General features: G+C 41.0%; 2 protein-coding genes across 2 annotated transcripts; one reads left to right on the forward strand and one right to left on the reverse strand.

Moving 5' to 3' along the window:
- Positions 1-1,401: 1,401 nt before the first annotated feature.
- Positions 1,402-5,966, forward strand: LOC120711760 (UDP-N-acetylglucosamine diphosphorylase 1-like). The gene is made up of 15 exons (XM_039997397.1): positions 1,402-1,830; positions 2,288-2,342; positions 2,424-2,575; positions 2,692-2,731; positions 3,434-3,523; positions 3,607-3,719; positions 3,834-3,908; positions 4,133-4,172; positions 4,263-4,345; positions 4,430-4,507; positions 4,608-4,751; positions 4,827-4,894; positions 5,048-5,162; positions 5,290-5,446; positions 5,551-5,966. The coding sequence occupies exons 1-15, from the start codon at positions 1,657-1,659 to the stop codon at positions 5,646-5,648; spliced, it is 1,482 nt and encodes a 493-aa protein (XP_039853331.1). The 5' UTR covers positions 1,402-1,656; the 3' UTR covers positions 5,649-5,966.
- LOC120711761 (probable pectinesterase 8) lies at positions 5,680-7,769 on the reverse strand. The gene is made up of 6 exons (XM_039997399.1): positions 7,222-7,769; positions 6,951-7,122; positions 6,655-6,861; positions 6,315-6,574; positions 6,006-6,227; positions 5,680-5,897 (listed from the first exon to the last, which is right to left on the reverse strand). The coding sequence occupies exons 1-5, from the start codon at positions 7,608-7,610 to the stop codon at positions 6,056-6,058; spliced, it is 1,200 nt and encodes a 399-aa protein (XP_039853333.1). The 5' UTR covers positions 7,611-7,769; the 3' UTR covers positions 5,680-5,897; positions 6,006-6,055.
- Between the last annotated feature and the right edge of the window lie 4,446 nt (positions 7,770-12,215).

A 12,215-nucleotide genomic window follows, 5' to 3' on the forward strand; every position in this document is an offset into this window, starting at 1 on the left:
CAATGGTAGGTTTTAATGAAATTAGTTCAGTGTTATATATGTTATGTATTTTTATTTATGAATTTGGTTAAATTAGAAAAAACTTGACTTAAAATAAAGCTAAAATCTCTTGCATTTTAGGTAGTGTTTGGTTGGGCAAAAATCTCTTCGTATCTGATTACACGGTAACAGATACCGGTTGAACATGTTAGGTTGGGGTTTGCTATAATGAGATCCCAAGGAACCGGTTACCATCCCAATACAAAGTCGATACCGTCCAATTTTCTCCGTAATCAAAAGCGTGTGGAATTTGAAGTATTCGACTGCAGCCGTGTGGATAGTTTGATTGTTTCTTATCTCATCCGATTTTCATTCTGAATCTTGGATGAATTTCCCCCTCATGTATTCTGACTTTCATGGCTTGAATTAAATTATTTTGCTTAATCTCACACTGGGTTGGATAATTTTCTCGTCTATTTGATATTCTGATGCCTATATGAGAATTCCGTCTGATTTTGAAAAGTAGATTCCATTTGATTTCACCGGGTTAATTTCTCACGGCTGAATACGATTTTAATGAGCAAATTTCTTCCGATTACCGACAGACTGAACGAAACAATGTATCGTAATTTCATTTCATTACATGTGAAAATGGACCATGTTTGCGTTTGCATTAATAGAAATGAACCCAACACAACCTTAGAACTGAGTAATTATAAGAAATTGTACATGCAAGGACAGATTGTAACGGTTGAAATAGCGCACATTTGATCAAGGTTGTGTTCCAACTTTACACTATTTGGTGCTCTTACTACCTTTACTAAAAAAACTCGACTGGAGGGGTATGACGGCCCACCGTATTTAGAAGGAAGCAACTGATTTCCCAAGAAAACTCAAAACCCTACCTATACTAGTGAGGATGATTTTTTTAACCCTATCCTAAAATTCGCGGGGAGTCGAATCTAGGATCTTAGAAGTGTTACCAGAGTCATCAGACCAATTCAGCAAGAGGAGTGTTCAGCATAGTACCCTCGCTAGACTCACATTTTCTAGACGTTTTCTTTTTATAGAAGCAACATGGTCATTTCAGCCCACTTTCTAGTTCTCAAACCATTAAAAAAATATTCTAGTCAAATATAAATGCAGGAAACACACTGATGTAATCAAAATATTTTAAGTTTAGCTTAATTACAATCTAACCCACCGACAAATAGGAGTATTGCGCATGTCGAAATGCTTTTGGGCCTCTCGTGCACGCGGAGGATGGATCGCAATCCCTCGCGTGAAAAGCCCTCCCATTCGATATTTCGAATGACTTGGTCGCAAAATATCCTAATCCGTATTTGCATTTGCCGCTAAATTTGATCCATAGGTTCAATTCTACCACTAGTCTCCACGATTGGTGGATTGACGTTTTTGCCCCTCAGCAGAAAGACCCGGCTCGAAAATTCTCTGCAGCAGTGGGGAATATGGGCATCTTGCAGGCCGCAGCATCCTCCTCGTCCCACGCTGACACGATCCAATCGCAACGCTAATCAGTCAAGCCTCCCTTGTCCTAGTTAATCGGCTGCTCCAGATCGGATCGTACCCGTCCTACATCATCACTGCCCAGTCGCAGATCTTGTGCTCTCTCTCTCTCTCTCTGTTGGTGGGGTTGCTGCTGCCGCGGCCTGGGAGATGACGGAGATGGTGGTGGCCGCGCGGGCGTCGGCGCCGGCGGCGGGGAGGTGGGGCGCGGCGCCGCCGCAGGAGCTGCTGGAGAGGCTCAAGGACTACGGCCAGGAGGGCGCCTTCGCCTTCTGGGACGAGCTCGGCCCCGAGGAGCGCGACCACCTCATCAGGGACATCGAGGTAAGCAGCCGTCGATGCCGTCAAGAATTCTTCTCTCTTTTTTTCTTCTTTTGTGTACCCTTCTGTTGAGTGGCACGATATGCGCAAGTAAAAATCAGGGTATTAAAAAAAATAGAGGTTTGAGTTTTCAACAACGGCTCCTCGTAAAAATCTGTTCTTTCGGTTGAAATCTGAACCAGTGTAAGATTCCTCTTAACGTTGCAAGTGTACAAGGAATTAGGATGCAACTGATGTCATTTCTTTAAAAAAAAGAAGAGAGGTAAATGAAATGAAATAATAAAAGGCAAAGTTGTTTTGTTATAGTATGAGTGTGATCCTTGACTCCTAGAGCTCATAATTTAGCTGCTGTGGCCCTTGAACACTGATTTCAGTTGTTATCTCATACAGTCATACACGAATTGAATGCATGGTTGTTACTGAACTTCTGATTTACTAAGCTTGATGAACTGCATTGCAGAGCCTAGATCTTCCTAGGATCGATCGGATCATCCGGTGCTCGCTCAGATCACAAGGTGAGCAGACATTTACCATGCTTCAGTATGCAATATAGATTTCAGCTAGCTCTCAATCATGCTATTTTGATGCAAGAACAGGTGCTCCTGTGCCGACTGTCGAGCCTGTGCCAGAGTCAAGTGTCTCGACGGTGGACGACAGAACTCCTGAGGACAAGGAAAGGTGGTGGAGAAGGGGCTTGAGAGCCATTTCAGAGGGGAAGTTGGCTGTTGTCCTGTTGGCTGGTGGCCAGGTAACTCTTGAAGAAATCCCTTAGCTTGCTATGTGCTTGTCCAGATTATATACTACAGTATGGTGGAGAATGCTCATATACTTTGCTCTCTGTTTTTTTTTGCCAATTATGTGCAGGGGACTCGGCTTGGCAGTTCTGACCCTAAGGGATGTTTCAGTAAGTCTTTCCACCCAAGCCCTTCAATCCTACTTCTGCTTTGTGCAAATAATTCTCTGCAATTGGATCTACAAACACATTTCTTTGTGGAGAGGTGCCGTGGGGTGGGGGGGGGGGGTTTACAATTCTTTGTTTTCATTAGATCCACTACTCTACAAAAGCAATATAAAACTGTCCCATGTCCTCCAAATTTCCTTGTTGTCTGTGTGAGGATAGTAATTTTTCATGCATTGTTTGCATTTTTTTCGTTGTCAGTTAACATGGGAATGCAAACTCGGCCGGGTGGGGAAAGACCGCCCCACCGGTATTAACTTAAGAAGAAGCCTCGGCTTCCCCGACCGAGAAAATCCCCGAACCCTGGCCCCGCCCTGACACTGGGAGACGTAACCCCTGGGAACTGTGCCTGGGCCATGTAAGGGTCCTCAGGCCGACCTGGGCCATCTCACAACTAGTGCTTTGGCACACGGGCCAGCGAGGGGATTTTTTTACCCTCAGCCTGAAATTCGCTCCCACGGGGAGTCGAACTCAGGACCTGAGGGGTGCCGCTGGAGTGACTAACCAACTGGGCTAGTATCCTTTGGCGGGGAATGCAGTACTAGTATTACTGTTCGAGTATATCCAAAACTGCCGTCATCTTCAATTCTTTGTGTATTTTATGGATAAAGAGTCATGGTGTTCATTTCCTTACCAATTTTTGTTTAGGTATTGGGCTTCCATCTAGGAAGTCACTTTTCCAACTACAAGCTGAACGGATTTTGTGTATTCAGAAGCTGGCTGCTCAATGCACTGATGGTAAATTAGTTTGAGTCCTTTTGGTAGTTCACTTCTATTTGTTTTAAAGTTCTTAAACTCGAAATGTTGTTAACTACTTGCAGCTCCAGGTAGCACAGTGCAAATTCACTGGTATATAATGACTAGTCCCTTTACTGATGAAGCCACACGAAAATTCTTTGAAACCCACAGATATTTTGGCTTAGAGCCTAATCAAGTAAGGATGGTTACATGATTCTTTGTTGTGATTAGAAATCCTATTCAACTTTAATGCATGGCTTCCTAAATATTAGTATAAGAATTATTGTCATTTTTATTCTTGTCTTTGCAGGTGACTTTTTTCCAGCAAGGTACTATTCCGTGTGTCTCTCCTGATGGAAGATTTATTATGGAGACACCCTATAAGGTACCTCTTTTCTACAATTATTTTTGAGAAAAATATTATAATTTACAGGGATAGGTTAAGGCATCAGTCTATTGCAAGGGATAGGTTAAGGCATCAGTCTATTGCAAGAAATGCAAGTATTTTGAATTTATGAAGGAGAAGTGGTGGGTACTTGAAATTTTCCAGGTTGTGGATCTTCCTGCAGTAATGACATTTTTCTATTTTAATGTTATGTTGAAAACCAGGTAGCAAAGGCTCCTGATGGCAACGGTGGAGTATATGCTGGTAATTGCTTAAATCATGATGTAGTACTTGTATGCTTCTAGTGTTACTCTTGGCTTTGTGCTTATATTTTTTTCCTTTTGCTGCACGAAGCTCTAAAATCTAAACGGTTGCTGGATGATATGGCGTCAAAAGGTGTGAAGTATGTAGATTGTTATGGAGTTGATAATGTATTGGTGAGTATATTGTTTCTACAGGTATTTGATGGAATCATCCTCCTTTTTTGAACTGTCATTAAATATTTGATTTATTTGACACAGGTCCGTGTTGCAGATCCAACATTCCTTGGATACTTCATTGACAGAGGCGTATCTGCTGCTGCTAAGGTTGTAAGGAAGGTAGGGCCATATATTTAATGCTTAATTTTGTTTGTAAGAGAGTATGTATCTCAATGATTGCTTACATTATGTGCTGTGATGTGCTGTTCAATATGTTCAGGCATATCCACAAGAGAAAGTTGGAGTATTTGTTCAGCGTGGAAGGGGTGGACCTCTCTCTGTGGTCGAATACAGTGAAATGGATGCAGCTATGACTACCGAAATCAATCAAACTACTGGGCGCCTTCGTTATTGTTGGAGCAATGTACGATTCTTTAGGACCCCCTCCTTCGACCACTACATGTAAACTAACAAAAGTGTATTTCTTTTATTTTCGTAGGTTTGCCTGCATATGTTCACTTTGGATTTTCTGAACCAAGTAACGAACAGTCTTGAAAAAGATAGCATGTGAGTAATTGTTTTTAAATAATTCTTGCACTTTATGTATTCATGTTGCATTTAATCTTTCTTAATATATAAAGTACTTGCTGCATATCTTTTCTGGGGAAACAATAACTAGTGGAGTGTTCAGTTAAAATTTGCTCCATCATCTATGGACAGTTATCATCTGGCAGAGAAGAGAATTCCGTCAGTCCACGGGTATACATCAGGCTTAAAGCTTGAACAGTTTATATTCGATGTGTTCAACTATTCTCCATCAACAGCGCTTTTTGAGGTTTGATTTCTTATTCACTACTGCTCAAAGTAAAGCTGCCATGTTCTTCATCTCATTTCTGAAAGCAAATAGTAGTGATCACTGTGGGAAAATTTTTATTGGAGTTTGCTGACACCTAAATTTCCAGATTTTGCGTGAGGAGGAATTTGCGCCAGTGAAGAATGCTAATGGTGCAACTTATGACACTCCTGATAGTGCCAGATTAATGCTGCTTCGGCTTCATAGCCGATGGGTTGTTGCTGCAGGTGGCTTCTTGACACATTCCGTGCCCTTGTATATGACAGGTAATTGCTTACCTTTTGTATGTGTTTCAAAATCTGCTAACTATGTAAGAGCCTTTTAGATTGGAACTCATTGATTGTCGTTAAAACATTGCCCGTAATTCCAGGCGTTGAAGTTTCTCCACTTTGTTCTTATGCTGGAGAGAATCTAGAAGCCATATGCCGAGGAAGGACATTCCATGCACCAAGTGAGATTTCATTCTAGGCATAGTAGTTGTTGGAAGCAACAATCAGAATACAGGAAGATGAGATCTGCCCAATTTTTATTTCAACATGACAACTATATTGCAAATAGGATGTTTATATTAGTCAACTCTTGACTATTGTATGTTATGCAAGCACCGATTATTGTAATGCAGCACTTGAAGTTGCCTCCTTTCTCCCCTGGCATTAATGTGTGTTGCATTCTCATGTGCTGCTCAAATGTTGATTATGAGATGCTTTCATGTAATATCTGTCGAAAGCAGCATATTTGTCAAATACTTATTATCTTTGTGCAATTCTAATTCTTGATTCTATGGGATATAATGTGAGGGAAAAAATGAACAGTGAAATGTCCTACTTTTCCCTGTTGCAAGTCTGTGACACTGTTGTCCTCTACCTAGAATTGCTTCAAGCAGATATTAGTGAGTCACGGTATGGTTTCAGCCATTGATCTCCATCGATGAAAGATGTGCTCAAGTAAGGTAAAACTTGCACATCACTAAGCTTCTGAGCATATGGCACTCTATCTGCCAGGTTTGCACCATCACCTGTACACTTGTACTCTCCATAAAATACAGTCCTGAAAATTCAATTTGCACAAAAACTGATGTCAATGTACTTTCTTTTATGCAGACAAGAATCAACGCTAGCATTGAAGGATGCATACTGATCTCTTGAGGGATCATTCCAGTCATTCCATCCTTCAGAGGCTATGATGTCTGACATTGATGTGTAGGCAAAGACGACCCGAGAATATGGTCTCCATGCTCGGCCAAGCCATATCCAACCTGTGCCACCTATGCTACATTTGACAAATGAGTAGCCAGTGTTATCATCTTCTGATACCCGACCATGTGCAGTGACTGAACCTGTAATTGATCTTTGTCCTGAAGGCACTGGATCTGCAATGGATATCAATCTGCAATTCTGGAGAACAGAGATGCATAAACAGTTGGTAACCTGATAGTAAATTATTTTGCAATCCTTTGAGTGTTTCTTTCACTCACTTCATAGAGTGACCTAGCATCTCCAAAGATGAAGTCAATGGAGCCCTGGATGAAACATTCCTTGAAGTAATGCCGGCCTCTATCATCACAGAGTGTGTCTTGTGCTCCGAAGAAGCCACAGCCCCAGAACGCTGCTTGGTCACCATTAATCCGGATTGCCACTGCCTGTGCGTCAACAGCACCAGGCCTTGGGATTGGTGCTACATTCTGGTCAAATAATCAGAAGACTCATCAATATCACGCAAGGTAAAGCCTGCAACTTAGCTGAATACATTGTGCAGTATCTTGACAGTTACAATGAAGCTTATGTTTTTCGCAATGAATCCTGATGCGAAAATGGAGACTGAGGCACTATAGAACGTGCCGTTTGCTGATTTGGCGGTGTCGTTCCAAGCAATCGCTGTAATGTCAAACCCCTGCCCTTGAAATGTGATGTTGGGCTTGGATGCTGGGACCGTCACCTTCTCACTGGAACAATGCTGTGGCTTCAGTAGCAGTACACTCAGTAAAAGCGCAATGCTGAATTCTGAAAAGGATCTGAAAGCCTGAACAAGGAGAACTGCTTACAAGTAGATGCCCTTGTTGATCCAAACAACATTCCTCTTCCTGCTGTGATTTGGAACGGCATTGACCGCGGCCTGCACTGTTGTGAAGTCGCAGCAGCCATTGGGGTCGACACAGAATACCGTCACCATGGGTGTGTCAGGTGGAGGGAAGTCCGGTGGGAAGTCGTCGCATAGCGGGTTGTACTTACAGCCATACTGATGATCGTTACAGACGGAACTGCCTGTAAGCGGGCAGAATGGAAAGGAAGGTTCTGTGAGATCAGAGAGGCCTTGGGGCAATGGAGTGGCTGGGCAGTAGAGATGAGCAGTGGTTGGGAAGTAGAGGTGAGTGGAGAAGACCAGAAATGCTGCAACAACAGCTGCAGCAGCACCATTGATCTGGGTGATCATTTGTGCAGAGGAAATGGGTGCACTATCTGTAGGCGAATCTGTGATGATTTGGGGGCTTTAAACAGCTGAACAAGCTTGGATTGCATGCCTTGCAAACAATCTGGGCTTTAAACAGCTGAACAAGCTTGGATTGCATGCCTTGCAAACAATCTATCTCCTTTCTTCAAGGTTAAGACGCTGATAAAATAAGCCTGCACAACAGCTGCTTTTCATAGCTGAAAAATCCTTTTCAGGTCACTGTCAGAATCTACACATGATCTGACCAAACTGTTGCTTCAAAGAAGCATGTTTCAGCTGCAACAACTCTTCACATGATATAAGTAACAATTAAACTATACATAAGAGCAATCATTCTAAATCATAAAAGACAACACATAGTCTGATGCTGTTATAGGGTCATTAACATGGACACGTTTTAGCGCCAATAACAAAAATATAAACAAGGCACATCACCATCCTATGGCCTAAAAAGTGCTTCGGTCGCCAACTGCAATTTGCATTGGCATAGAGATCTAAGCAAAGCATGCACTCATACATTTCATTAATGTAGTCGGATATTAATAGCGTCGGTTGGAATTCCGAACTGGAATTGAATAACCAAAGCTACAAAATTCTAAGTGAATGCCTTTTATCTATAATTTTGACATCAACACCGATACAACATACAAGAACTCTAAGCTAGTAAATTCAAGCTGCCTCGACTGCCTTCTTTCACACACAGCTACCTGTGCATCCAGCTGGACAAAAAGAAATCAAACGTTGAACCCTCGTCCCTAAGGATTAACTTTTCTAAGTAATTCATGGTGCACGAATGCATGTTGTTGAATCTATGATTTGCAATTATTGATGGAATAGACATCCCAACTTCAAAGCGTGAATGGAAGAAAACATCGGGACAAAATGAGTTTGATCATTATTGATGTGAGCCATTTTAACTTTTTTTCTCATTGATAAAGGAAAGTAAATGAATTACTCCTGTAAAAAAATATCATTTTTGGGTTGTGTGCAGATAACACATTCAAAATTTGATTACTGTTTCTCTTTGAATGTTTCAGTTTAATTTTTAAAAGGATATGGTTAAATTTGTCTCCAAATTAGTTTCCAAATATTATAACTTCTTGTTTTTCGCATAAATTTCATCCTAGTAATTTGTGGCTAAAATAGTATTTGGTGGCCATATGGCTGTCCAAAAATACACTTATTTGTGACTCGGGGCAGCATCCCACTTTCCATTAATTTTGATAGGTACCTAGTTCCATTTTAGGGTATGAAATTAACCAATTAAGAACATTGAAATGAACGTTTAGCAATCATAGATTTGGACCTTGTATTTTATTTGTTGTACCAACCTAATTCACTTGTTTAGACGTCTTATGTGCTCTGGGTAACTACATGGGCCAACTAACAGGAACTCATCATCTTGTGTTTGTGGTGCAGTTGTACCAATTATTATGTGTTTGCATGTAGTTGCAAATGAGGTTAATCGGCCACCCATCAAGAGTGAGTTGCTTGGGCTTGCAATTGAACTCATAGCTATGTGTCATCGTAAGTCCTGTTGTGTCTCTATCACTGTTACTCCTTGCTAGTACATCAATCATGGTAAACCTGGTGAAGCTCCTTGCTACAGTAATAGTGAAATTAGTCTTGAACATGTGATGATGACCTTATCAAATTCATTGAACTTTGGTGTAGTAAAATTTGGATCGAGCATTTAAACCGGATCTGCTAGCTACCCGGCCCTATGCATAAAGGAAAGAGTAACCAAGATGTTGAAATGGGAAAAGTGAGGCACACAACACTTTCAACAACTCTGCGTTCCAAGACTTAGGCCTCCTCCAACGGCCGGCGACGTCGCCGGCTGAACCATTTTTCTAATCGATGAACAATGCCGGGGACCTCTCGCTAGCGACGCCTACGTCGCCCAGCGACAAGCCTGTCCTCACAGGCACACGACCCGAGGTCTGCTTACAACTGTGCCGCCCCAGTGACGTCGCCCGCACTGGCTGTAACCGATGGAGGAGGCCTTAATGCACCTGGCTCAGTATATCTCCTTTTGCCGAAAGAGCATCCATATATATAGGCCATCTATAGTGTGGATGATGGCATTCTACACCTATAGGATCTATGGTGCCCACATATCTTCAAAAGTGCAAAACGATATAGGAGTTCTTTATATTATATAAGGCTTATTTCGTTTTTTAGGACAAGTATTAAGCCAATACTTAATTTACTAATACATAACTATTATGACATATTCATACTAGACATATTGACTTATGATTATGATTTTGAATTATCTAGGACCCAGAAAACTCCATTAACCTCCATGTGGCCTATATGTATCTTTAACTATGTCCATGTAACTCATACATCTGATCAATCTCCATGGGTACAGCCGGGTCCAACTCCATTTCTCTAGGTGGAGAAGGGGATTTGGAGGCCATCCCAAAATAGAAGGCCTAATAGAGGGTCTGTTGGAGTGCATTTTTTTTTTGTTTAACCCTCTAAACTTGAGATAGTGAGCTATTTAGAGGGTCTGTATGCTGAAGTTGCTCTAAGGGAAACACTACGGAGGATGACGACATGGTGTCTCTATGCAACCACATGATAAATTCTAATAATACTAAAGAAAAAAATAACTGGAGATGAACTAACTGTGAGTCCTTTTGCACTAGTGCTGAAATTAGGCTTGTATGTTTGATCTTACCAAACTCAACTACGTACTTTTGTTGGGGCAAAATCTACAATGGAGCTAGCACTTATTTTCAAAGAAAGGCATCGCGGATTAGCTTGCCCTTATTAAACATTATGAACACCTAGCCATTTGATGATGCCAGCATTCATATGAATCTATGATCTGCAATTACTCATGATATAGGCATTTTAATTTCCAAGTCCAAAAGTGTGAAATGATGAAAACATCGATCAGATGCGTTCATTTTTTTGAGTCTGGTCACTGTGGATGTGGGCTACATGTGTCACGGTCAGTTCAACGAACAATTTCAGCAATTAAATCCATCTGCAGGGGATTGCCGCCCAAGTTAGTAGCTAGTAGTGTGTGATGATACGCGTGGACTAGTTCTGTTCTTACACGAGTAAAGTATCAGCGCACATCACTCCTTTTGCAGAATATAGAGTGACCTGAATGTTGCCATAAAGTGTCTGATGATATGCATGGAAAAGTGAGGTACCATATCACTGTCAAGTGTCTGTTCCAAGTTTGAAACAAAAGGGACCATGACAATGGGCCATGGAAAAGGACCACTTTTGGAATATGTGTGTAGTTGCATGCATAAATGTTTATGAAACCCTGTGCCTCCAATAATGCAAACTTACTTGATAAATCTCCTCGTGCCAAAACGGGAAGAGCACCACTCTATTCGCTGCAACCAGTCAACTGTGTTTTTCTCTCACACCAAACTAGCACCAGCCAGCCAGTAGTATTTTTCTCTCACAACAAATCAGCACCAGCCACCAGCCACAGCACAGCGAACAGAGTGCATGTCAACATGGGCCACGTCCTTGGGCACAGGGGATAAGATTCTTCATAGATATAGGATCCCAAGTGTTCACATCTGCAAAAGGTTGTCCCCCCTAGAAACATTTATGAGAAATTTTACAATGATTGAAAAAATAGGAGCCGTCCATGGTCCATCTGATAAAATTCTACGGTGATGAAGGTAGGAAATACCCAGAAGTACCTAGGGTAAGGTATCTGGTACTTCCAAAATGTGACACCAAGTAGCAAAAAGTGGGACCGAATACTAATTTAATTTAATTTTTATAAATACTTTCCATAGATCAATGACTAGAAAAAAAATTCAAGGTAAAAGTACTTAAAAGTACCCTTTGGTACTTTACAGTGATTGTAAAAGAGCTCAACATTTATACATTCCAATAAAGAAGTATGAGTGAGTTTTTATATTCTACAAACTCTCTAAATATAGAACTGTACATAAAAGCTAAATAATCCCATACAACATATTCGGCTCCCTTACTCACAAAAAAAAAACATATCCAGCTCCCGTGTATGTGTCAAACGGTAGGACATGATGATGAAGTTATTCTAAGAATTATATTCCCTCAAAATTTCCATGAAACTTCTTTAGTTCAGTTTGAAACCCTGGACCATATATAAAGCGCACAGAGGTTCCATTGCTGTGAGACCAAATTATCCTCTAATGGGAGTTATGTTTCGATCAAAGTGTATGATATTCTTGATGAAAGAAGATTCTGTATGGCTCATTCACTTTCAGTTTTCAGTTTTCGATCAAAGTATGTTGTGCGCAACAGATAGCCTAAAAAGTGTCCTCGCAAAAAAGTTTAAGATTATGCGGATGTCGTCATAATGCTTTTCTGCATCATATGTTGGATGGTTGGCAGTTGTTCCCAAAAGCTGAGAGAACCTTACACAAAGAATCAAACGTTCAGGCTCCAGTCAACAGAATCTATAGGGAAAAAAGGTAGCATTATGCAGGTGATTAATATGCAACTTAATTGTTACATACAAATAAAAAAACATTCTAACCTAGAATGATTTTTTGAAAACCAAACCACAAATTGCATGAGACACCAAGTGAACATTTGGATTATGAATCTACGCAG

The sequence above is a fragment of the Panicum virgatum genome, chromosome 6K (assembly GCF_016808335.1).
Source record: "Panicum virgatum strain AP13 chromosome 6K, P.virgatum_v5, whole genome shotgun sequence".
Classification (NCBI taxonomy): Eukaryota; Viridiplantae; Streptophyta; class Magnoliopsida; order Poales; family Poaceae; genus Panicum; species Panicum virgatum.

Coding starts and splice junctions, on each gene's coding strand:
- LOC120711760 (XM_039997397.1), top strand. CDS start 1,657: ATGACGGAGATGGTGGTGGCCGCGCGGGCGTCGGCGCCGGCGGCGGGG. Junction 2,576..2,691: donor TCCTGTTGGCTGGTGGCCAG/GTAACTCTTGAA, acceptor AATTATGTGCAG/GGGACTCGGCTTGGCAGTTC. Junction 4,346..4,429: donor ATGGAGTTGATAATGTATTG/GTGAGTATATTG, acceptor TATTTGACACAG/GTCCGTGTTGCAGATCCAAC.
- LOC120711761 (XM_039997399.1), bottom strand. CDS start 7,610: ATGATCACCCAGATCAATGGTGCTGCTGCAGCTGTTGTTGCAGCATTT. Junction 6,575..6,654: donor ATGCTAGGTCACTCTATGAA/GTGAGTGAAAGA, acceptor TCTGTTCTCCAG/AATTGCAGATTGATATCCAT. Junction 6,228..6,314: donor AATGATCCCTCAAGAGATCA/GTATGCATCCTT, acceptor TTGAATTTTCAG/GACTGTATTTTATGGAGAGT.